A 25,683-nucleotide genomic window follows, 5' to 3' on the forward strand; every position below is an offset into this window, starting at 1 on the left:
TGAAGACATTATGATTGTAAACAAAAGATTTGTGCGGCTGATGCTCCTTGGGTTATGACCAGCTCGAGCTCGTGCAAGCGTGCGTGTGCGTGTGGTCCGTGAGCGTGCACACCTCTGGTTGCAGTTTCGCTTGCCGCCAGAGGGGGCGTAGTTCTGCGAAAACTCAGACTCTCGCGCAATGCACCTTTAAGGTTAGGTTTAGGTGTAGGTTCAGGTTCAATATAACCCAGTTATTGTAATTACTGTAATAAGTACATAGTATATGGGGAACAGGACTGTAAAATAAAGTGCTACCGTTTGTTCAGATCAACATCAAATACACCTCCTCCCTTTTAAAAGCCTATTATTTTGTTATCCAAAAGTGCGATTATATGCTAAGCTGCATTTTAGTATTTGCATTTAGCTTTGTTTTTAGCATTAGCATCAGACTGCCCCGAGAACATCGTCACAAAAAAAGTTCTCTCTTTGTTGAACAAATGTCTGTAAAACTCTTTTCGGTTCTAATTGGAACCTTTCTTTTTAAGAGACAGGCCGGGAAGGGTTCGGACTCTACGAGAGATTCGCTCAGGGAGGCATGCGAGCGGCTCCTTCCCCTGAGAGGTGTTCTGGATGAGCTGGATTCATGTCTGCATGTTAATCTCTTCACTCTACCTGCCAAAAGGCAGAGAGCACGTGTTACGGTGCATCAAGATGCCGTGTTCCTCTCCTTTTCCTTTTCACAGACCTCCACAGCCCAGCATCACAGCATGAAACCATCTCAACACTCCTGGCCCCCTGCTGTCTCTGTGTGTGTGTGTGTGTATGTGGGTGAATGGGTCACAAGGAGTTGCTCGGAAGCTCTACAGTTCATTCAGCACAGGTAACAAGGTGAGTCTGTTTGACTTAAGATTGGCCCGGCTCTCGGCTTTCTAGCCCTGAAGGCTGTCTCCCGACAAGCCTGTTTCTATCTTCCTCCTATCTTTTCTTCCTCCTGTTTTCCCCTTGCTTTCTTTCCAGGGGCTCAATTATGGGAGGATGGTTCTCAAGCGCCCGGCGAGAGCAGATCAGCTGACCCGGGAGAGCAAGCCATCCGACAGGTCCCCTAACAATGATAAATCACACACACACGCACACACTCACACTGAGCCTGGTGAGCAGAGGTCCACCACACACACATACATACATACATATACAACATTACAACTTTCACGCACACACGCACACACACAGACACAAGCTTATCATGCTAATAAAGAGCAACTGATGAAGTAAAATGCGCCAACATGACAAGGCAAAGGAAGTCAATAACATACTTCCTCTTAAAGAAGACGTAAGTATAAACAGGGCTTAAAAAGGAGACCGGGGCTAGTTGTCACGCAAGCAATATCTGAATAAGCCAAAACTGCACAAATGTATTTACTTTAAAAGTAGCTTTTTATGTTGGTTTGTTGGATGTCATAGAAACATTTTTGTCAATTCAAATGAACAAGTCACAGGTTGTTGTACTTTATGGACTTTATCAATGTAAATATCTGCTGACCAAAACAACGTCTGTTACATTTTACAAACTGTTTTTTATTTTATTTATTTATTATTTTTTGTTTCAGAATTAATTTGCTGTTTAATTTAAGCTGAAATCCTAAAATATGCTGATTAATGTCTGTTAATTAAATTGTTAATCAAAGTTACCGCGTATAGTGCAACAATATGATGATGAATCATAGTTGTAATGTTCAATAGCTTTTTAGGGTCAAGATTCACATCCATACAGAAATTGACTTAAGTAAAAAGTGTGACAACTAGCCCCCGTCTCCATATTCTACTTTTGTCCAGGGCTTCAGAGAGCAACTACATGTACATAAAGTCATGGGCGTCGGAACCATTGTATATGGGTGGGACAAGACCCACCCACTTTTTAAGACCAATGATATTATACCCACTCACTTTTACCGTCTCTAATTCAGCGCATTTGTCTGTTTGCTTTTCAGAGCGCTGTCAGTCAAATCCATTCCACTTGAGGAATTCCCTAATAAATTAAACTCCATTTCAGCTGAATCGCTACATTATATTTCTCAACGAGCCGCAACTGACGAAAGTAACCGCCCTTTGTACCCTTCCAGTCAAATATTGCGTTGCAAACATCAATAACAGCTTTAAGTTGCCATTGCTGGCAAATGACCATGGTATTAGGGGGATAATCCACGGATAGCTGTGCATTTAATGCACGACGTGGAGGCAAAGAACCGCCCGACGTGAAGTGGAGTTTAGTTTTGTTTAATTAAAATACATGAAATGGTATTTACTCCAGTAACATTTTCCTGGGGGAGGACCCACCCACTTTTTTTTTTCTTCCGACGCCCATGCATAAAGTACATATTCTCTCTGACTGAGCAGAAACCCCATTTCAGAATGCAAACAACAGGACTTTTCGTTTAATTTAATGTGCATTTGATTGTCTTGTGTCGGAAGCAGACTCATTTGCTAAGAGAGACCACCATTCTGAGTTCATAAGACACGCCATAATCCAGGTGTCCTTTTGAGAGGATCTCACAGGTCGTTAACCTCGCGGTAACCTGGAACTGCCAGCGAACGTGTGTCCCGAATGCCAGAGAGAAACGCAGCTGCCTGCGGGACAGAGGAGCGTCCTGAATCACGTCCATATTCATGATCTATCTGGACGGAGAGGTGTGTGCTCACGGCCAAACTTGGGACTGGAAATGAAATTATAGATAAACCTGATACATGCCTGGCCCCAGCAAAGGTCGTCAGACAAACACAGCTGGGTTTCTAAATGCTGGGGCCATCACTGGCACACACACTGCAGATCCGATCAGGATTTTGGAAGGAGTCAAGTAAATGCAAAATTCACAGTCAAACTCTGTCATACTGTCAAACAATTCTGTTATACACAAATAAAAAAGTGGACCAAGCCCAAAATGGCAAAACACTAATTGACTTAACCACAAATTATTGGTCAGGAAATAAGCTACATTTAAGCAAATCCACTACTTAAAAAGCCTCAGAAAAACATCAAAGACAGAATGAAGTTTTTGGCAAAAAATGGAAAGTTGTGTGTGGAGTGATGAGTTGCATGGTGATGCAGAGCGGTGTCTTCAAACATCTGGAGAGAAATATGATAATAAAAGCATTTCTACCACACAGAAGCAAGGAGGAAGTGTGTCATTGTGTGGGGAGCCTTTTAGCTGCTGGTATTTGTGAGCTACTTCACTGTGAAAAGTCATTTAATGCTTTCGTGTACAGGAGAATATTGCAGAATAGCTTGCTTCATACAAATGAAAAGTTTATGTCTAAAGAGGAATGATCAGATGTTATTTTTCAACAAGACAATGCTCCTGCTCAAACTGCAAAGTCCATCAGGCTCATGTTTTGGCCTGGTCAGAGTCTTGACTAGAACCCGATAGTGAATATTTGGTCTCACATTAAACTCAAACAAACTGGGAGACATTTTTCAACTACCAATGAACTGTTTGAAGCCATCAACATTGAGTGACTGACACGTCTTTCTGCAAAAAGATGTCTGCAAGTTGGGGAAGGCTATTCCGTGCTAAGTTACTTTATCTACGGTTTTTGTGCAAATTCTTGCTAATTTCCTGACCATTGATTTGTGATTAAAAAAAGACCACTAAATATTTTGCCCTTTTTGGCTTGGCCCAATTTATTTACTTATTTGCATGCTCAATTACTTATTCATTCACTTAGTTATTTATTTACCTCCTTTCCTGCCTTATGTATTTACTTGGTTATTTATTTATAGGCCTGTGTCAAAAAACGAGGCACCAGGAAAAGGAAAAAGGCAAAAAAAAAAAAAAAAACTGTCTACATTCTTATTGAGTTTTCCTCTTGAATGTATAAGTATATAAGAGGTGATAGCTGGCGGTCTCCCCTTGCCACGTATCACAGCATCAAAGCAGCCAGACAATGTATGCTCACTATTAGTATCAATTTACAAATAAACTGCTTTTTTGGTGACTGGATCTCAGATGTCAGATTTTGATAAATGGTTTCAATTTGGCAGCTGTTTTAAAGTGTCAGTCCGCATCAGATCTGATCCCCTCCTACACCAGAGCCCTGCCCGAAAGAATCTCTCTCACTTAGCTTCCTGCCTTTTTAGGGGAAAATAATCTTTTCATACTAACCAGGCGGCAAACCGCCCAGGGCACCTGACGGCACATCAGGTTTTTGCGCTCGACTCGATGTGTGTGCGTACGCATGTGTGTTTTGTATATATACACACACAGTCTGCACCCATTGCATATCAGCTTTGTTCTTTGATTTGTTGCTTGTTGCTGCCCCAAAGCTGCAATATGCCACCAGCATGGATAACAGCACAGATCTACCCTCCATCTCACCCTCTCAAAGCCCGCATCACACAAACAGTTGTTTTTTCATTCACAAGCTGGAACGAGCTGCTCTTCTACGCTATCAAACAGAAGACCCTCAGGCTTTCAGAATCAAGGTTTGCTTCACAGACATAGAAAACACCCATCCTTTGCAGCAAGAAAGGAGATGCAAAGCCAAATCGGAGGCTGAAATACTAAATGCCCATCTTGCGAATGTTTTACACCTATTTTAAAGTTTATGTCAAGCTTTTCTTTCAAAAACAGGAGAGGTTGTGTAAATCTAAAACACCGCCAGGAACAGCAAAATGTGGGATTTTGATTGAACAGAAAAAATATGCAGCGAAAGCAATGACTTCAGTCCGCACTTACCTTAGGTAACCTCTCTGGGTCTCCAGGGTGGCGAGGGATGACCTTCTGTAGCCTCTGGAAACCGTAGTCTATGGTGGGTTCATTCAGAGCTGCGGGACAAACCGAAAATAAGATGTTTATTTGATTTGAATGACTGCAATTCTCTCAGAAACAGGCCATTATGTCATCTCGTCCATTTCCCAGAGTTCTCTGCCATGACGCCCCAGAGTTCAGAAAGATTAAATATCAGTGCGTGTGTATGTACATTTGTCCCTGTATATTTGTTTACATTTGTCCTGTGGCATCAATCCAAGCTTCCCCCTGTGTGAATTTGTTTTATGAAGTGTTTAGTGAGGCCCTATGGCCTTCCTGTCCCCCTTTACACTTCTTTATTCCCAAACTCTAACCTTTCCTGCCTAATTCAATTCCTCTCTCCTCTCTCAACCCTGCTCACGTTTTATTTCATTCTCTCACAGCAAACAGCACCTCCTCCTTGCCCCTCTTTTCCATCTCGCCGTCGCGATACGAAGGCAGAAGGAAACACCCGGAAAGCAGTTAGGGAGATATTTCTCCATAATCAAGCCCATTAATCATAAAAGGCTGTCAAATTTGACTTTGGGGACAATTTGTCAGCCTTCTTGCCCGGTCCGCTTTTGTCACCGTTGCCTCTTGTATTCCGTAAGGATGATTGACAGTCCAAATGCTAGCGAGTAGAATACCTAGTTTGCACTAATATGCATAAGCGGTGCTTTCATGAATAAGAATAAGGTGGCTGCGCAGGAGCAGGGGCCTCTTTTCAAAGGGCCCGGTGCCGTTTGTCGTGCGTGGCAAATAGATGTTATTACCATTATAACAATATTTGTTTTCTTTCCTCGGGAATGGTCTCGGAGAGCTGCTAAATCAAATTTGTTTGAGCCGGTTTCACAGCGAGGAGGAGAAAAGAGCTTGTGGAGTGACAGCGGTTGTGGAGGAGGGCGGGTGGGGGGGGGGATGCGGGGATCTTTGTGACTCAATGCCCCTGTGAAAGTGAAGGAACAGTCTCTCAGGACGCTCTGAGAAAGGCACAGTGGAAACGATCGCGTTCCTTCTCCGGGTCAGAAGAACTGCGGTTTGATCAAACGGCCGTGTTATTAGACTCAGTAAGCGATCTATGTGCCATTGTTTTGTTGTGTCATTTTTGGACAGTCTGCTTTGCGATAATTGCCGCCATCTGGATATAAAGTGTCAGGGAAAAAAAGACAGAAGGAGAGATAAAGAGAAAAGGATGGGGAAGAAAGAAAGAAAGAAAGAAAGAAAGAAAGAAAGAAAGAAAGAAAGAAAGAAAGAAAGAAAAAGAAAGAAAGAAAGAAAGAAAGGAAGGAAGGAAGGAAGGAAGGAAGGAAGGAAGGAAGGAAGGAAAGAAGGAAGGAAGGAAGGAAGGAAGGAAGGAAGGAAGGAAGGAAGGAAGGAAGGAAGGAAGAAAGAAAAAGAAAGAAAGAAAGAAAGAAAGAAAGAAAGAAAGGAAGGAAGGAAGGAAGGAAGGAAGGAAGGAAGGAAGGAAGGAAGGAAGGAAGGAAGGAAGGAAGGAAGGAAGGAAAAGGAAAGAAGGAAGGAAGGAAGGAAGGAAGAAAGAAAGAAAGAAAGAAAGAAAGAAAGAAAGAAAGAAAGAAAGGAAGGAAGGAAGGAAGGAAGGAAGGAAGGAAGGAAGGAAAAGGAAAGAAGGAAGGAAGGAAGGAAGGAAGGAAGAAAGAAAGAAAGAAAGAAAGAAAGAAAGAAAGAAAGAAAGAAAGAAAGAAAGAAAGAAAGAAAGAAAGAAAGAAAGAAAGAAAGGGATTGCAATGAAGGAAATATAGAAAGAAAAGGGAAAAAGAAAAAGAAAAACAAATGAATGAATGAATGAATGAATGAACAAACACAACAAACAAATGATCAGATGAATGAACAAACAAAATAACAAAAGAAGGAAGAAAGGGTGATGGAGGAATGCAAAAGAAGAAAGGAATGAACTAACAAACAAGAACAAAAGAGAGTTAAGGAAAGAAAAAATGAGACGAGAAGAAAGAAAAGGAAAGAGACACAGGAACAACGGAGGAAGAGCGTCCATGAGAGCAATTTCACAAAGCAATCCCATAAAACTTCCACTTTAATGAACCGTTGAACAGGGGACATGAGAGGGAGGGCTTTGTCTCTCTATCACACCCCCAAGAAATTAAGCCCATTACTTCTCTTATTAAAATCCCCCTGAACTTTGACCCCAGCGCCCCATTGGCTGCCTGCAGGGCCTCTGTCCTCTCAGCCAATCGATACGGCTGCCTCCCGCCGAGAAGTGGGAGTAATTGGAGAGTGTGTGTGCACGGGCCGAACCCTGACCCCGCCTGCATTACACAGCCCATATGAAGATAGATTGCCTGATTTAGTGTAAACATATGCTGCAATTCTAGCCATCAGTGCCACTTTCTCCGTCGTAATTTGTATTGATTTTTTCTCCCTTCCTCTCAGCCATCCACGCGTCTTTGCTGTGCCTGACGTGCGATTGCGAAAAGGGAAAGATAATGCAGTTCGCTGAAGAGGTGGCGAGTGTATGTGTGTATGTGTGTGCGTGTGTGTGTGTGTTGGAGGAGACGAATAGAGGGTTGCATATTTATTATTAATTTAATCATCTCCTTATTGCAGGCGCTGTGGGGCTGCACATCTCTTTTCTCTCTCTCTCGTTCTCATTTGAAGGTTATCACACTCTCCACTGAGATCTACTGATGCTAAATAGAAGGTTGCTTTGGAGTGTGAGGTAACAGTGAAAGATTAATATGATTTCCTCTTTCAGATGTCCAGTGGGACGTGACAACACAATGAGCCGCCACAGAAGACAAATAAAGCGTTTCCTCATATCCTTGCATAACTCTATTACCGTCGAAATTTTGATCATCAGCACGGCAGGGTCAAGTCTGAATCGTGTCTCCCATCATCATCGACACACATCACAATCCTCTCAGCAAAACCGTCGAGCATTTGACCTCTGACATGCAGTTAACCTGCACGGCGCACCTGCGTTTGTCCTCACATATGAGCTTGTTGAGTCTCCATCTATCTAGCAAATTAGAGGTAGTGCGTGCAACTCTGAAATCAATCCCGGCATACCTCTCTGTTCTTATTACACGCTCTGCAGAAGTCAGAGGTCAAATAGGGCTGACTGGGAAACCACTCAACACGCACCAACTCATGATAGCCAGACCTAATGAGGGCAGTGCTTACAGCATGAGTCTTATGGAGGGAAATAAAAGATGAGAGGTAAAGATATACAACCAGAATGAGAAAAATTGACTCGACACACAGGAAGTTGAATTGGGATTCGAATCGAAGTGACAGGAAGAGGAATATTTTGAATGACATCTTATTTAAACATTAAAACAAGGTTTTGTCAAGCCAAATTGTAAAGTTCGTCTTCTAGTTAAAAATGGCATTTTTCTTTCTTTTAATTGTCCTTCCTTATACTCAAATTCGAATTTTTTTGAATTGCTACCTCAATTCAAATTCATAAATGTAATTGGAATTTAAAAAACATTCTCAATTCGAATTGTGAATGGAACACAACTCTGCTACACAAGCTATCACAGCACTTAATTTCCCAGCCGAGCCCGAATAACTCGTCTCCCGCCAACTGTATGTACGTTTAGTTTGCGCTTGTTTACATCCATGCTCTTCGATGGGCTTACATCTATTTACCCTCCACTGTTTTTCTATTTACTTTCTCTTGTTCCCACTTTCCAACAGGCCCCCCGGCTGATCATGTTTCCCCTCTCCCTGATGGCATCTGTCCTTACAACATGGGGCTTTTTAGGTGCCATATCCATTCCTGTTCTCTCCTCCTTAGCCCCTGTGATGCAGTGATCGTAAGCGTAGTCATGCCCCCTTAGGCCACAATCGCAACCGTGTGTCCGCGCCATTCAGAGAGAGGCTATTTCAGCGGTCTCCCTCTAACGCAGACTGAATGATTTTAGATGGAGCCCTCGGCCCATCTAAAACACTTGATAAAGCCCTGGTCTGTCCACGGGAGGCGCATTGATGGAATGGGGAATTTGATGCAGGTTCGGATTCCGATGCAACATGCATCAATTTCTCATTTTCATGTGCTACATGATTGATATGGGAGAGAATGGCACCAAGCGGCTCTTTCACCTGCAGATGGGAATCTCGCACTTAGATTGCCCCGCTACTCTTTAGGGGGAAGACATTTACAGGTGCGCAATGGGGCGACGTGAGAGGAAGCGATTTGTTTTCCGGTTCTAGTCTGTCGCTGTGAGGTCGCAGATCTGGCTTGTTGACAAACGTCGGAAAACCCGTGCGTGTCATCGATTTCAACCCATCCATCTCCTCTTTGTCTTCACGTCAGAAAGGTCGTGGCACGTGGAAATACGTCGCTTCGCTACTGATGGAAAAATCAGAATGCGCTTCTTTGCACCATTCTGAAAGAATAAAACAAGAAGTAAGAATCTGATCAATCATTTCGGCTCGCTCCCCCATCCCTAACCCCTGCAACCCCCAAACATTCCCACCACCTCCTCCTCCCTGGATCGATCCTCATAGAAATTTCATGAACTTTAAACTGTGATTGACAGTAGAGGCAAGGCTGCTTTAAAGTGGAGAGCCACCAGGGAAGATGAAGAAAAACCCACCCCAGCCTCTTCAAACACGCAGACAACACAGACTCGCTCGCACTAAAAACCACACACTTTTAATTACGACTTGAACACGCTTCACTGTTATGGCAGCAATTACGAAAGCCGAGCTAACCTTGGTTTACCCCTGTGTGACACCGCACTATGAAACACTGTCTGGATTTTTAGGGGCGGATAATAATCAACAAAATGATTCTCACATTTGGTCTGACGTTATAGTAAGGGAGCAACAAGATGTCCCCGAAAACACAAGTGCTGTATCACTTCATGGGTGTCAATCATTCTGTATGCATGTACAAGATGGGAAATAAGATCAGTGGATTAAAATAGGAGGAGGTTGATGAGCTGAGGAGGGCTTTTCTTCACCAGGGGAACGTGTCATTCCTCTACAGAGCCGAGACTCATATCACTATCAAAGGAGTCTCTTTTCTCTTAAAGAGGAGACCTGTGGAACCAATGTTGGATAATTAGTGATTTCATGGGGGGACACTTTAGGCTGCGACTCCAAAATAATAACAGGCTCCTCAGGTGGGGGAAGTATGGCTTTGAAGCACACTTCCTTGACGTGTCACTCAACTTAATCAAGGCGCTACAGAGGCAATTACCTAACAGATGATTAACATATCTAGCTGGCAAGGCAAACGGATGCAAGCGGTAATCAGCATGGCTGCATCACTGTTCGTTCTCCGAGGAGAAAGAGAGAGAGAGTAGGGGTAACAGAAGGAGCTTGGTGTGTTACTGTCACTTCTGCTTCACTACATTCAAGTCACTGCAAAGCACACACATTTCCACATATCTGAGGTCCTGTTTACAACTGGTATTAAGATGCGTTTTGGTCGATCGGATCACAAGTGGATGACACTAGATACAGGTGTAGACAAGGTTTAAAACGTTTTGAGCTTGTCCACTTTCGACCACTTCCAGAGGTAGTCGAAAACGCATTAGATTGCTTTTGTAGTGTAAATGCTTGTGTGGTCAAATGCGTTCAAACAGCCACAAATGACCGCCTACTCTCCGCCTACTCACCTAATAAGTAAACATTATGGGAAGCGCGCTAGCCAGATGAGATTTAAACGTTGGCTGGAGACCCAAGTTTGGTTTGAAAACTAAAAACGTACTAAGCATGTTCTCTCACCATTCCACACACTCACTCTCACAGCGTTTGGAGTGGTCTTGCGGCTATCAGAGCAGAAACGAAAGCTTATGCTCTCCGTATGTTTTTCCAACTACATGTTCAAGCTTATTTTGTCCGAAACTAGATCGAAAGATCTGAAAAAAAAACATAGACCCTCCCCTCCAAGAAATCAGGACAGAAGTGGTCAAAAGTGGACAAAAGAGACTGCTTAAAACACCTGGTGTAAAAGGGTATGTGTCTGCCTCGTCTACTTATGATCCGATCAAGCTTATACATCTTAATACCAGGTGTAAACAGAGAGTTGGTGCTGTGTATCATAGGGCTGAGAACCGCCAACTACGTCACAATACAATATACATCACAATACATGTGTCCTGATTCAATACATCAATACAGTTTCAATTTCTCTGATCCTCATAGAGTGGTTTTGACTGCAGTGAGAAACATAGTCTCAGAGTTTATGCTTATTTAGATGACCTTTTTATTCATTATGGAACTATAGGAAATGCAAAAATAAATAAATACAAATGCACCAAAATGTTGGCCACCAAAAGCAAATACAATTATGAATAAAATAAAATAAATTTTTAGTTTTCACTGAAAGAGAAAAAATTGGACAAAAAAGTGGAAAATTATATCAAAGAAGCATTTTATAGCGTAAAAATGTGTTATATTACCAAAAATTCTGTTATGTCTACAGAGTGAAAGAGCAATATTTTAAAAATACAAAATTATTTAAATATATTTTAAATTATTATTAAAAAATAATAAGAAATAAACTAATTATACAATTTAATTATTTTTTATTAAAAATATTTTTTTAAATAATAATTATAAATTGAAATAATAATTTCCGGTTTCCATTCCGAGCATTTATTTTGGTGCATCACCAACAAATATTGATTTAAAGTCTTAAAGTATCAATGCAATATTATGAGAAAAAGCATTGCGGTACGCATATATCAATATACTGTATGGTTGTTTCAGCACAGCCTTAGCATTTTGTCAAATACAAAAATATGAATGAATAAATACTCCTGACAAACTCTTTATGTTGCTTGGTTAGAAAAAAATAATAAAAAATGATGATGTTTCTGCTTTTCTAACATTTGAAATTGGACATTAAATAAGTTACCACATGCCAATAGCCTGGTTATGGATTCCACTAAAAGGCTGTACCTCAGCTACTGTCAGTGTATCTCACCAATATACGCCACAGTAAGGATACTGCTGACAGACCACCTCCTAGTGCGAGACTCACAAACACATCAGCGTCCAAGCTGTGAAACAACTGAACGAAATGATGACATCATGCCGGGTCCTGCTCTACGTGCTCGGCAGCCCTGCAGAGCTCATCCAGTGGAACGTTCCGCTAATGTGTTCCATCTGCCCGCTCCGAGGATGAAAAGGTAACAAAGTGGCCCATTGTTCCATGGCTTGTGCAACAAGTGAACTGCTCCTGGTCCCTCTCTGAGCTCAGGCTATGGGAACGGTTTTTGAGAAACATCAGCCACTGCATCCACAGAGCCTGTGCCATTAAGCTTTAGTGCCAGTATTAAAGAGCTTATGTAGTGAATGGCGCCAGAACCTCTGGCTGATGTGAGAACACAGCGAGCAGGTTCCAAATCCAGCCCATGATTTTAAGTTTCATACCAGCTGGGTGCTCCGTGGTTTTCCAATCAACTCTTCGGGCCCCAGGCTGTGGCAATTACATAGCTAGATTGAGAAAATCTTTGTTGTGTAGCTTTGACATCCAATCCCACCCTTACAACGATTCCCTTAGTCTCTTCCTCCCAACAATTCTCTTAGTCTCCTCCTCATGTTGTTTCAAACCTGAAGATATTCTCAAGAATGTTTCAACTGTTTGTCAGTATAATGAAGGGTATTGGGATCCAAAAGAACAACATTGGATCCCATTGACTTTTCAAAATATCACAGAGACACAGAGACATTTTTCAAAATATCTAGGCTACTTTCATACAGAAAGTATATAGGGATGTCCCGCGTGACGTCACGCCATTTGGAGCAGCCATCTTGACGGAATAGAAAATGCTAAACCGCTGGTGATAATACAGCCAGAGACGGGCTCTGATACAGCTCGTCGCGAAATATTCATCTATTCTTCTATCATGCCCGAGCGATGCTGTGATACCGATAGCCTGCTAAGCTTGTGTATGCTTTTAATGAAGCTCCGGTGTAGCGTGATGGGAAGTGGATAAGGTAACTTAGCTGTAAATGTCACCGAACCATAGACGCACCGAACTCAATGTCAGGAAGTTTTTCCACATTTAATGCCTGTAAAAAGAACTTGTGGTGCTTCATATGGATCTATGATTCCTAATTCCTTTATCTTCCTCTTGTATATTTCTTTTTGTGATGACATGACGTGAACAGTTAGCTGACGGCCGCTGTGCTGATAGTGGTCAGTGTTTGTCTAAACCAGTGACCGCGACGCTGAAGTGTGTGAGAACAAATGAATAACATCAGTGTGAACCACGAACATTTATTTATGTGGATTAACGTTAAATATTTAAATTTTAATCATTCTGTGTCATTTTTCAATGTCAATCTTTTCATTATTTACATGTTTATGCCCAAAATGCTATATTATTCAAAGTAGTTGACTGTCATTCTCCTCTATCCTGTGTACATTATTGATTAAATAGCCTAACATTAGCCTATTTAACATCGTTACAGGCACGATCGCGAGCATTCATTCATTCAACTATTTTAAAAGACTGGAAGAAACACCAGCACACACAAGCAATCTTTTTATAGTCAATTTAATTAAAAAATGTAAACCCAACAGGTATGAAATGTCAGAAAGAGAAAAAAAAAACTGTTAATGGGAAGACGAGCATAGGACTGCTGCAGCTTAGTGGATATTTAGCCTATTTATTATTCAGATTGCACAGTTGTAAAGAAAATATATTTATAGGAACATTTCAGCAGGTTCAAGATAATTAATACAGTGACCATTATATACTATTATATTATTTTAATCAATTCGCAGCCATAAAACATGTGATAATCCGCATTCTCATGTATGTAGGTGCGCTGAAGTATTCCGTCAAAATGGCTGACACGCGGCTAGGGGTCACGTGACTGGGAGATCCCTATATACAGGTTTGGGTATTTTTTGGGTGAACTATCCCATTAACAGAGCTGCAAGTCAATATAACACAATATGAACCTAAAGTAAGCATTAGTTTTACATTCACTTCTGGGAATAGCATAATGTATTGTAGCAATAGCATAGCGTATATAGCGTATATAACAATAGCATAGCGTAATGTAAGTCACCAAAAAAACATATACACCCTTCCTAACCCTTTGGGACCGCGCCAGCCTAACCTACAACCCCATGACAGCCATTAGCTTCACAAAACAACCCCTTTTCTACAATTGATGCTCAAACAAGCTGAAATAAGGTACCGGGAATGGGTTGAGCAGTTGGTCGGGGAGGTAGTACACCCAGTCCCTGCCCTTTCTGTAACACAGCACCCTATTTAAGTGACCCCTGAATCTTTTAAACAAAAGGTCTCACCCAGCAAAGATGCTACAGCTCTTGTTTGCAATGCCAAAGGCTGTCAGCCTGGAAAGTATCAGGCAAGTTCTGACAGGCACATTGGCACCCAGGAGAACAGCGCTCTTCATATTAACGGTCCCGCACCTCCAGTATCCTCTCAGCCTCTGTTTCTAGGATATTGTGCAATTGCTTGGAATGCATGCAGCATCTCTAAGGGAATATAAGCCCTCCCCCTTTCAGGAAGTTGAGAGGATGTTTCAGATACAAGTTTTATTTCTGGTGGATCTCCTTGACTGATGCAATCAAATAAAATGGTATACCCAAAAGGCCAAGTCAAATGCTGACTTTTTGATGCCCCAAATACAGCTTGAACGCTTGCAAACCAGGGGCACGATGTGCTGTCGTTTAACTGTACATCACTTCTGGTCACATGTATTATTATTATGATTATAATGGCAGAGGCGGTAAGTTACTGGCTATTGGGAGGGTGGTGTTAGCGTAGGCTGGATCCATGCCGCCAGTCTCAGGGCTTGTAATGTATAGATCAATGTGGCCGTAGGGGAAAGAGGATCAATGGCTGTTGAGTTATTGCAGTATTTGGCTACTGATTTTAGAGAGCTGTGTTTTCCCAGGAAAGTCAATACCCTCAGGCTCTTCACACTCATCTCGCCCTCCTTCCTCTAACCCAACACCTGGGGAGTCTTAACCCCCTGAGAGACAGACAGAGAGAGAGAGAGACATGAGCTGGTGGACTGAAGGACTTAATGATGCATGCAGGCAGAAAGCAGAACTAACAGAATAAGAGTGAAGATCTCTCCGAAGGGAGAGCGAGAGAGAACAGAGTAAATGTGAGAAAGCAACAGAGCCGTAATAGTTATCAGGTACCAGCTGCAACACTGAAAGTGAGAATGGACTTAACATTCTGCTAATCTAACAAGATGTCCTAACTAGCCCATGCCACACATGAAATGCTTTCAGGGAATTTGGACAGAGCCAATCTTTGATATTTCCCTGTAGAGCTAGACATGGTAAAGCCAGAGCAAGCAGGTGCTGAGTAGAGTTGTGTGATATTCAGAATTGAACTGATAAAGCCTTTAATAGCAATGAAATAACATCATTTCAATTTGAACTGTGGTAGCAAACAGGATACAGAATTGCAATTCGATTGTTTGATTTTGTTTTGAATTTCTGTGAACTGGAAAGTAAAACCCTTTTCCTGTCATTCCAATATAAGTGCTGAAATCTTGTGTAGGCCATGTCCAATTTAAATAAAAATTCCATGTGACGAAATTTGAAATAAATTCTAATGTACTCAATTCTGAATTGTATCAAGCCCTGGTGAAGAGAGTTGAACTATCTCTTTACCGGCCCCAGATGCTTCAGTTTTAAGACTGTGAGATCACTTCCTGTGATGGCCGTGTTAACGGCAGTGGTATCAGAGAAGACATGCTCTGAACACTGCTGCTCTTGCTTTGCACTCCAGCAAAGATAAGACAGTCAACCTATAATCAGTGGAATGGGCACATTGACCGTCTTTGATGAATTTCTGGGGTCCATTACTGCTAATGAAAAGCAGATAAAAGGAATATGATAAAAATAATGTGTGTCTGCACAGAGATGCCAGTTTCCTTTGCCAATGTACGTATCCTCCTCCCAATCCCTAAGGCCTGAACGCTTAATTTCTGATGACCTAAATGTATCTCTTTCAAAATATTCAAACTGGCTTGTGTTGGAAGTGTCTGATGATAAGGAGTGAGGTTTTTTTTTTTTTTTTGGAATGCTGGAATGCTGTGTAAAGTTGAGCTCACTGGGGCTTATGGGAAATCTCTGGTGGGAAAGACATCACTGAGGTTAGATGCACTCTCATTCCTCTTCAATTATGTACAGTCTGCCTATTTAGTATTTAAAAGCCCGCTTCATTTCACATTCATGAATATCACACATCTCTGGCACAGTAAATAAGTTGCTGGATGTATGTCAGTGCATCCACAAACTAAAATATGTATGTGTGAATCTAATTTGCAGTGTACAATGAAAATTATTTTGAGAAACAGAAAGATTAGGCACTCAGTCTCCAAACTATATTCTTATAGGAATTGCTCTATATAACAAAAAAGTGTATGTATATAGTCTATGTATTTATTATAAATTATATATGTTATAACAAAGATATGATATTAATATTAAAGATAGCATTACATTTATAAATATTTACTAAATAAATAAATAAATAAATAAATATTCTCTCTTTGTTGCATAAGTAAAAATCTCTGGAAAGGGGGAATTTTGATAGATGTGAAAACGAATAGATGAAAGTAAACAACCTTTGGGCGTAATTTGCATTCACCTGTTGGGGTGTAACGGAACAGCTGTTCCTTTTTATATACCTGTATATACTGTATATATTAATTATCTATTTATTTAGTCAAAATTTATATATTTAATTCTATATTTAATATATATACACATATATATATATATATATATATATATATATATATATTATACTGCATATATCAATTTATCTATTTATTTAGTCAATATTTTTATATTTAATTATATATTTAATATATATACATATATTTATATATACATACATATATATATATATATATATTATACTGCATATATTAATTTATCTATTTATTTAGTCAATATTTATATATTTAATTCTATATTTAATATATATACATATATATATACATATATATATATATATATATATATATTATACTGCATATATTAATTTATCTATTTATTTAGTCAATATTTATATATTTAATACTATCTTTAATATATATATATAAATATATATATATATATATATATATATATATATATACAAACACAATGTATATACATATGTGTGTGTGTAAATATATATATATATATAATGTAGTTTTTGTATTATATATATTATATTTATTTTTTATTTATTATAGAGAAATATATAATTTGTGCGTGTATATATTCTCATTGTCCTCTATCTTGTATGACCTTACATTTACTTTTGTCTCTGCTTTCTGATTCAGAGATATTCCACAGGTCCTTTTTCATTCATCTTTACAATTTGCAACAGGCTTTCATTGCACTGAGAATATTCTTTTGAACTTTAAGAAAAATTCAAGCTATTCACAATGCAGACGCGGCGAACAGCTGTCAGTCAACTCATCTCGTCGGTCCGGCAGTCATTAGCATTGCAAAGGAATGGTCGAAGGTAAGACAGGACCGTCCTCTCTATTGTAAAGTTGTCTCTTTTTGCTGCTTACATGGCAAATGCATCTGAATGAGAGGCGCTTTGAACAAAGAATGTGGGAAATACACTGAGATAAAGCTGATGTATAACAGAAAGCCTGAACACAGGCCTCTCTTTCTTTCTCTTTTATGGCCGTCGCTGTGACATTTTCTTATCACACCAAACAGTCCTAGATCTGACCTTTCGCCTACTTTGACTGGCATCTGGATTATTCTGATGGAATAATCGGTGTATGAAAAGCATTGATTTGACTAAATGATACTCGTCCTGCCAGTCGGACACAGGAGAACGGACATCAGCCAAAAGTAAAAACACGACCGCTTGTGTGGAGTCAAGAATGACCTGCTAACAGTATTCCATCATGGGAAAGCGTCTTTACGGGGAGCAAAGCATACAAGCCCTAGTATTTTAAGCTAACAAAGGCAGGAACTCAACAAAATGGACAAAGAACACATGCAAAAATTGACCTCTGAGAAAGATGACAGAAATGTATTCTGATGCCGGAGATGGTTGCAATGGCTCCAGGCAGTTGCAAAGTACCTGTGTAGACGAAGCGTCCCGGAGCTCCTTTGCAGAATTGCTTGGACTTGTAAGAGAGTGTGACCTCCACGACCCCAGGGATGTGTCTAGGGGGCGTCTGCACCCGAATAGCGTGAGGTGTGATGAGCTAGAAGCCATCGGAGCACACGTTCAGTGGTCAGCACTCAATACACAAGCATTGTCTCCAATGTTAACAGTTAATGTGATAAAACTAAATAGTTACTCTCAAGGACACGGTTATAGATATATATCATATAGTGGGATCTGTTGTGCTCTCAAACTTGAACTCTCTAAAGTTTTATGTAATATTAAACATTAAATGTAAGAGTGCTTACATTATTGTAACAAATTTGATTTATTTAAACCCAAGAATAAAATAAAATAAAATAAAATAAAATAAAATAAAATAAAATAAATAAAATAAAATAAAATAAAATAAAATAAAATAAAATAAAATAAAATAAAATAAAATAAAATAAAATAAAATAAAATAAAATAATTATCCTTCAAAAGTTTTTAAGTTTCATAACTTACCTCACTCCAAACCAGCATTGTGCCGAAGACCACTTGTAATCCGTCAAAGAAGTTGTCCCCAATGATGATGACGGTCGCCCCCCCAGTCGTCCATCCTTCACTAGGGCTGATGGCCTTAATGCATGGAGTGGCTGCTTCGGAAAACAAGATCATAACACAAGCACTAGGTTAGAGCGGGTCGGTGCCAACGTTCATGCAACATTTGGGAAACATTATCATTAAACAAATTACCATTTACCAGTGTTTTACTCTACTCTCCACATACTCTCAATGCACACACAAAAAAAAGAAAACCTGATAAACAGGAAGTCCGATGACTGTAAAAGCTCATTTGATTATTTTTTTTTTTCTTTGGTGTCTGTGCATCACTCAGCTCAATAAAACCATTAAGATTTTTTTTGGTCTTTTATCGTAAATCCGTCTTTGAGCAGGCGGTATGGAGACAGACAGGCTGACTGAACGACTGGCCCAGTCTCCACTGGCTATGGACGGGAATTGATTGGTCGCAGCTTGGTGAGCTAACAGGCAAACCAAGGGGCTCTTGGTGCAACTTCAGACCACATTACTGCATATTGTGCTGTACACCAACGGCCATTTTACTCGTACGGCATTATGGGAATGCAAAGTTCCCAGACTTTAGGCTCTGAATCAGTTCTGATTGCTTTTGATTGTTCTCTTTGTTGCATAAGTAAAAATCTCTGGAAAGAGGGAATTTTGATACATGTGAAAATGAAAAGATGAAAGTAAACAACCTTTGGGCGTAATTTGCATTCACCTGTTGGGGTGTAACGGAACAGCTGTTCCTTTTTACAATATCTGCATGGGTATACTATTGTGTTAAAGATGAAAACCTGCACAACTCCCACAATGCATCGCCATCAGTGACTTCCTCTTCATGTTCTGGTCTTTGGAGAACTACTGAAGAGTGACTAAAAGTAGAGCAAAGACTTTCCTTTTCCTCGATTGGGACACAGGAGCGCCGGTGATTCCACAGCGACGGTTTTCACACAAAACAGTCACAGAGCTAATCACATATTTTCCCACATACAGGAACTGTTCTGAGGTCAGCTGGGAGGTGATGTTCTGCGCAAACTTATCACTTCATATCAAAGTGACATTACCCAGTGCAGCCCCTTCAGATAGACAGATGTGAGACTACCTGTACTCCGAGAACTAGGTGAGGAAGTTGAAAGTAGCACTAACAAGTTTGGCTTTCCTTGTTTATTATAATGAATGGGGTCTCAAACTTAAATTACCATTCAAAAGTTTGAGGTGATTTTTGAATAGATTTGAAGTCTCTTATGTTCATCAAGGCTGCATTTATTTGATTAAAAAAACAGTAAAAAAGTCCAAAAAGTTTTACAATTCGAAATAATTGTTTCCATTTTAATACATTTAAATGTTTACTCCAGTCTCCAGTGTCTCATGAAATCATTTGAATATGCTGATTTGCTGCTCAATTACTTTCAATGTTGAAAACAGTTGTGCTGTTGTGGAAACTTTTTCTAGGATTCTTTGATGAATAGAACGTTAAAAAACATGTATTTTTTGGTGAAGGTTGCGTCTTACCTTCAGAAGGGTCCAGGCGTCGCGCCCTCCGCCCATGTTTGGAGTTGTTGTGGACGAACATGTTGTCTGACACGGCCAGGACATGGCCGTCCACATTCACTGTGGTGGACACCACCACCTACGGAGACACCAAAGCGTGATTACTCCCTGGTTGCGTGCATGTACTGTAGCCACATTGTTTTTGTCCAGCACATTTGTATTCTCACCTGAAATCGCCTCATGTCTCTGGGGTTCCCTGCATTTTTCAAACAGTTCTGATTACACTTGAGGAAGAATTTCAGGAAAAATCTGGAAAAGAAAGACAGAAACATTGAGTGACTCAAACACAATGAAAACACTCAACAGCTATATATATATATAAACAGCCGCCAATGAGTGATTTAGCCCAGTCTCAAAGCCGGCTCAGAGAAGACACTCTGTATAGACGTATGATGTGTGATTAGAGATGATATTTGATTTTTCATCCTTTATATTGAAGACCAACTCAAGCTTTGTTGATTTACTCGTATTTTTACCTCAGCCTGGCGCTATTGATCGGGAATAGATATCAATGAAGATGAGCCGTAATAGCCTCCGCTGCTGGAGGTGGGCTACAGTACGAAATGGATTGCAGTCTTAATGCATTTCCCCTGGCTGGTAATCTCTATGCATTCATCTCCAGGACCATAAGCCCCACTATTTTGATGGAGTGCTTTCCTTTTAATTGCCACATTATCACAATAATAATCCGGGCAGTTAACAACCAGCAAGGTCGCAGACAGCCATGTCACATTAACCACAGGATAACCTCCGCCGCTGCCGCCCTACGGAGCGCGCGGAGAGAAGGATGCTGGGAGAAAAAGCGGCGAGAGAAGCCCCGTCTGCTATATAAATGGCCGCCATCTGCAGACGCCATTGATTTCTCCCTAATAAGACAGTAACAATATCTTTAAAAACACACGGTGCTAACTCAAGCGATTTCTTAGAACCTCACTTTACCGCATGACATAATCACTATATATACTTTAACCCCATCAGCACTCTTACAGCAAACACCCAGATAGAGATAGGAAAGAGAGAAATCCGGCGAGAAAGATGGAGAGAAAGGGAGAAAGCCTGCTCTCTTTAGCTAGTATCGACTGATACTTGATCTGGGTTGCTCTGTTGGCTGCTAATGCCCTTTATGGCCATGGAATACAATAATATGGGGAACCCATCCCTGAGCTCCATTCATATGATATTGGAGTCCTTGGAAGGAGAGATATGGATCAATAAGGATTGAATTAAAACACAGCAGGAGACAAGGGCTGTAAGTGAAGCTCTTCTCAGATATTAGAGGAGTACTGTGTTTATACACCGCCCCAGTCACCATTTGAAAGTAGAGAATCCTGCCTGGATCGTGGGCTGAAACCCGTCCCGCTTTGGCGGTTCTGGAACGGCACAGCCCTCGGAGCCAAGGAACATGGGAAGAAAGAGAGAGAGATGAGGGCATGGAGGGGGAGAGAGGAGCACGTGATGGGAGAGAGTCTCGTAGGTCTAGACTTCTCCATCTGCCACTGGGCAGGAGTTGACAGGGAATGTGAGATTCCAGGTCTCATCCTGGAAAAGCGGCAGCACTTCAAAGCAGGTCGGCTCCCTTCGGATCGAGGCAGGACTAGCCCAGTGTTTGGAAGTGTGCGGGATGAGGGGGGTAGAGCTGCTTTTAGATGACAAGGCTCGGGGTGGAATAGAGATCTCAGACAGGAAAACGGGGGCGAGTGGAAAGGCACGAGCAGGGCAGATTCTGAAAGAGTCCAGTGTAACCAGCAGACTTTAAAAGGAATATTCTGGGTTAAATGCAACTTAAGCTCTATCGACAGCATCTTTGACTTTTTATGGGGCAATTTTTCCGTTCACCCAATAGATGTTTCAATTCTCAAATATAATGTTGCATTATATAATAAGCATACAATTATTTTTCCATTTTTTATTATTTTGGGTACATTTTGTAAAAACATTTGCTATTTCATTTTATATATATAGGAGTACACAATCTACATAATAAAAAAATAATTGGTATCCATTTATATTTGTGTTGCAATACATTATATTATATGAAATTATATATTCCAACACTTATATATAAATGTGTTTGTACTGTATTATATATGTAATATATATATATAAAAATATAAATAATAATATATATAATAATACATGTATATAAAAAGTGTTTAATGATAGAAAATTACGTTATAGCCTATCAGCATTATATCGGCCATTGGACTATTGGACTACCCAGGTTGATCACTATGCAAAAAATAAATAATTTAAAAACATTCTCCTTGCTAATTAGCACAATGACAGAATAAAAGCAAAAAAAACAAAAAAAAAACATATATCACATACAATAATCATATCCTATCATTGTCACTTTCAGAAATACAGAGCGTTTTCATTTCCAGGTGTGGATACATGTCATCCTGAAGTCCCCTCGAGGCTTTGGCAATGACTGATATTGTACCTGTGATACAAAGACCCCTGTATGAAATGGACAGACAGCTATAGGAAAAGACAGAATGACAGAACAGGTGAAATTGAGGTGTGGACAGAGAAAGACGGAGAAGGGAAAGACTAACTCTCACGCTGAACCTCTCCCTCCCCATCTAAAACTTATTAAAACAACATAAATAATTAATGACCTTCTAGAGCCAGGGCTCGGTTATTAGTCTCAGTGTTTCTTTTTCTCCATCCTTCTCTCTGTCTCTCTCTCTGTCTTTTGCTGTCTCTCTCTCTCTTTCTGCTCTTAAAAAAGTGGGTAAAGATAATGAGGGAGTTGGCGTCTCTGTTGTAAGCCGTCACCTCATTACGCTGGCCTGCAATCAATTACAGGGGGATGTGTGGCCCTGTCAGTCCCTAATGTGCCTCCAACTCCAAGTCAGGAATTACTGCTGGTCTACAGCACCCTTTACACTTCTCTCACTCCATCGCTCTGTCTATAACTTGAGGGAAGGGCTGGTGGGCTTCAGGCTGTGAAGGCGAGGGTCTCTCGCTTTTAGCTCAGAGAAAAGCCGTATGACAGGCGCTCATCTAAACCTGACTTTAGCGGTGTCAGACCACCTGACCATTTACAACTCTTCAGTACATTGACATTCACACAAAAAAAGAGTTTGGGTTGTTTTATAGGTGATGCTGGCAAACAAATGTTTTGGTGATGTGTATAAGCCACTAAGAAATCAGAGAATTTGAGGACAAAAAAGGACCAAAATGTAAATCTGGGGAAATTATTTTAAAACTAGACATATGAATATATGAAATATAAATGATTTGCTCCAAGGTAACTCTTTCATAAACTTCCATAGGGAAAATAAAACACAAAGAAATGAGACAGCACAAGTATTGAGTCTTAAAATGACTGTGGCTAGTACAGCTTAGAGAAAGTTGGTCTCTGAATAGTTTGAAAAGTTCAAGAAGATTTCGAACTTTTGATTGCAGATTTGTCAAATCTGAGCAAATTTCTTCAGAAGCTTGTGTGAGAGATTACAAGTGGCTTTGGAGAAAAATCTGATAAACTGGAGATTTTCTATTCTGTCTTCATGGTTCATTATTTTGAAGAATATTTTAGAAGTCCAAAATAACAGGGAACCAATGGGGCCCAAAACAGTGGTGAACAGTTCTTAAAAAAACATTTTCTTCTTAATGTGTAGAATATCTATAAAGAACCTTTTTTTTCAGCAGAGTGTGTCATTATAGCTCAGAATACAACTTGTTGTATCTGCACAAAGACACACGTACAGACTCACAAACATTCTTACACACATACACACACAAATGTCCTCACATGATGTGTGAAAAGAGCATCTCTGTCTGCTCACCCATCGTCTCACACACATACGCACACATCCCTGGAGTCTCTCACTTATTATGTTAGGCAAGAAGAAGAAGAAGAAGAAGAAGAAAAAAAAATCAATATTTCAGCAGAGGTATTTTTAAAAGCTGCCATGGCTCCAATTCTCAGCGACCGCTAGTTGCTTTCTATGAAAAGACGCTCTTTCTTTGGGATGCTTAAGACGGGCGGCGATCGCTCTCATAGGCTCTGCATCAGATTAACATGATGCTTTTTGTCCCATTCACAACGTTCGGCTCTCTCTCAACACGCTGACTGATATCCAATTACCTCACTGTATCGGAAAAGGCGGAATCAAAACTCGCTTGCTTTTTCTGGCCCTCTGAATGTAGCAAACTGTGTGAAATTATTTTAAAGCCACACGCACAGTGTCTGGCAATCATTTGCCGCATCCCTATAATTTATTGTGTATGATAGCAAAGAGAACATTCCGGAAACGAACCAGAGGTTATAATATAATTTCACTGACTTTGTCCTCACTTCAGAATCATTTTAGTTAATGAGGACAAGATTATATTAACAATAAAGGTGTACAAAAAAGGCAAGGTGTGGATATGTGTGTGTGTGAGAGAGAGAGAGAGAGAGAGAGAGAGAGAGAGAGAGAGACTGGGGCCCTCCTTTGCTCTCCTACACGTCATCAATTATTCACTAGCCAAGATGGCAATTACAGGACCGTGTACAATCAGACTAAATATTTAATAAGGCACTCAAACAGTCTCTAGAACGGATCTTTGTCTCTCTCTCTCTCTCAGTCTCATCCTTTACACTGCATCTAACGTCCACTCTCCTGGCCTCTTACCTTTGTTATGAGTACAAAAACAGTTCACAGTCTCCTGCACGTAGCAGAGATGAGCACTGAATGCATATTCAATTTATTGTACGCATCTGGGGAGTTTGTAAAACACGAAGGGAACATTTTTAAGAATTTTTAGGAATATGGAAATGATCTACCAGCTAAAAGCTAGAGAAGTTTTGTCATCATTTACTCACCCTCATGCCCTTCCATTTTATTCTGTAGAACACAAAAGATGATATTCTGAAGAACTGTTTTTGTCAGTTAAATGAAGGTCAATAGGATCAACCCATTAACTTTTGAACCTCACTGACTCATTTGAACCTCCATTGTATGGACAAAAATAAAATAAAAACTGAGACGTTTAAAAAAGAAAAAGAAAAAAAAACTCCTTTTGTGTACCACAGAAGAAAGTAAGTCATACAGGTTTGGAAGGATATGAGAGTGAGTAAATGATGACAGAATTTTCATTTCATTTTCATTATAAATATATAGCAAAGAGGAAGCATTAAATTGATCAAAAGTGACAATGAAGACATTTAAATTGTTACAAAAAAATCTGTTCTTTAGAACATTCTATTCATCAATGAATAATGAAATAATTAATGGTTTCCACAAAAATATGGCAGCACAACCAGTTTCAGCACTGATAATAAGAAATATATATTTATGAGCATCAAATCAACATAGAATGATTTCTGAAGGATCACAAATAAATTACATTTTAAAATATATTAAAATAGAAAACAGTTATCTTGTTTTTACTGTATTTTTAATCAAATAAATGCAGCATTGGTGAGCATTATGCAGTCAAAAGGTTATGCGCTAAACTTTTATGCTTATAGGGTTGAGGGTGTGTTCAGATCCTTACCTCTAACAAAATATTACTTAAATTACAAAGAATACCTGGATTACAGTAGAAATTAAGTGACAGGGATGTACACCAACAATCATCTTTTTTGCTTCTTCCTGTTTTCTATGAGATTAATCCCATACAAAAGATGCTGAATTGCAAGAGACAAGGCCGGGAAAATAAATCCATGACTTCACCATGGGAAAAATGGGAAAGAAGGAGGTGCAGACAGACAGATAAGAAATGAGAAGATCCTGCAAAAGCCCTGA

General features: G+C 40.0%; 1 protein-coding gene across 8 annotated transcripts in view; it reads right to left on the minus strand.

The window, feature by feature from the left end:
- The window catches only part of LOC311303411 (transcription factor COE3), a 115,078-nt gene that overhangs the window by 18,251 nt on the left and 71,144 nt on the right, over positions 1 to 25,683 (minus strand). For 4 of the 8 annotated variants that reach the window (XM_084429860.1, XM_084429862.1, XM_084429857.1 and 1 more), the window contains 5 exons: positions 20,110 to 20,191; positions 19,904 to 20,021; positions 18,335 to 18,468; positions 17,801 to 17,927; positions 4,710 to 4,798 (listed from right to left, as the gene is read on the minus strand). In XM_084429860.1, coding sequence (XP_084285986.1) covers positions 4,710 to 4,798; positions 17,801 to 17,927; positions 18,335 to 18,468; positions 19,904 to 20,021; positions 20,110 to 20,191 — 550 coding nt within the window. The remainder of the gene's footprint in view (positions 1 to 4,709; positions 4,799 to 17,800; positions 17,928 to 18,334; positions 18,469 to 19,903; positions 20,022 to 20,109; positions 20,192 to 25,683) is intronic. The other 4 variants (XM_084429861.1, XM_084429855.1, XM_084429859.1 and 1 more) reach the window with 1 other exon arrangement.

Source organism: Rutilus rutilus (assembly GCF_951802725.1).
Source record: "Rutilus rutilus genome assembly, chromosome: 14".
NCBI lineage: Eukaryota > Metazoa > Chordata > Actinopteri > Cypriniformes > Leuciscidae > Rutilus > Rutilus rutilus.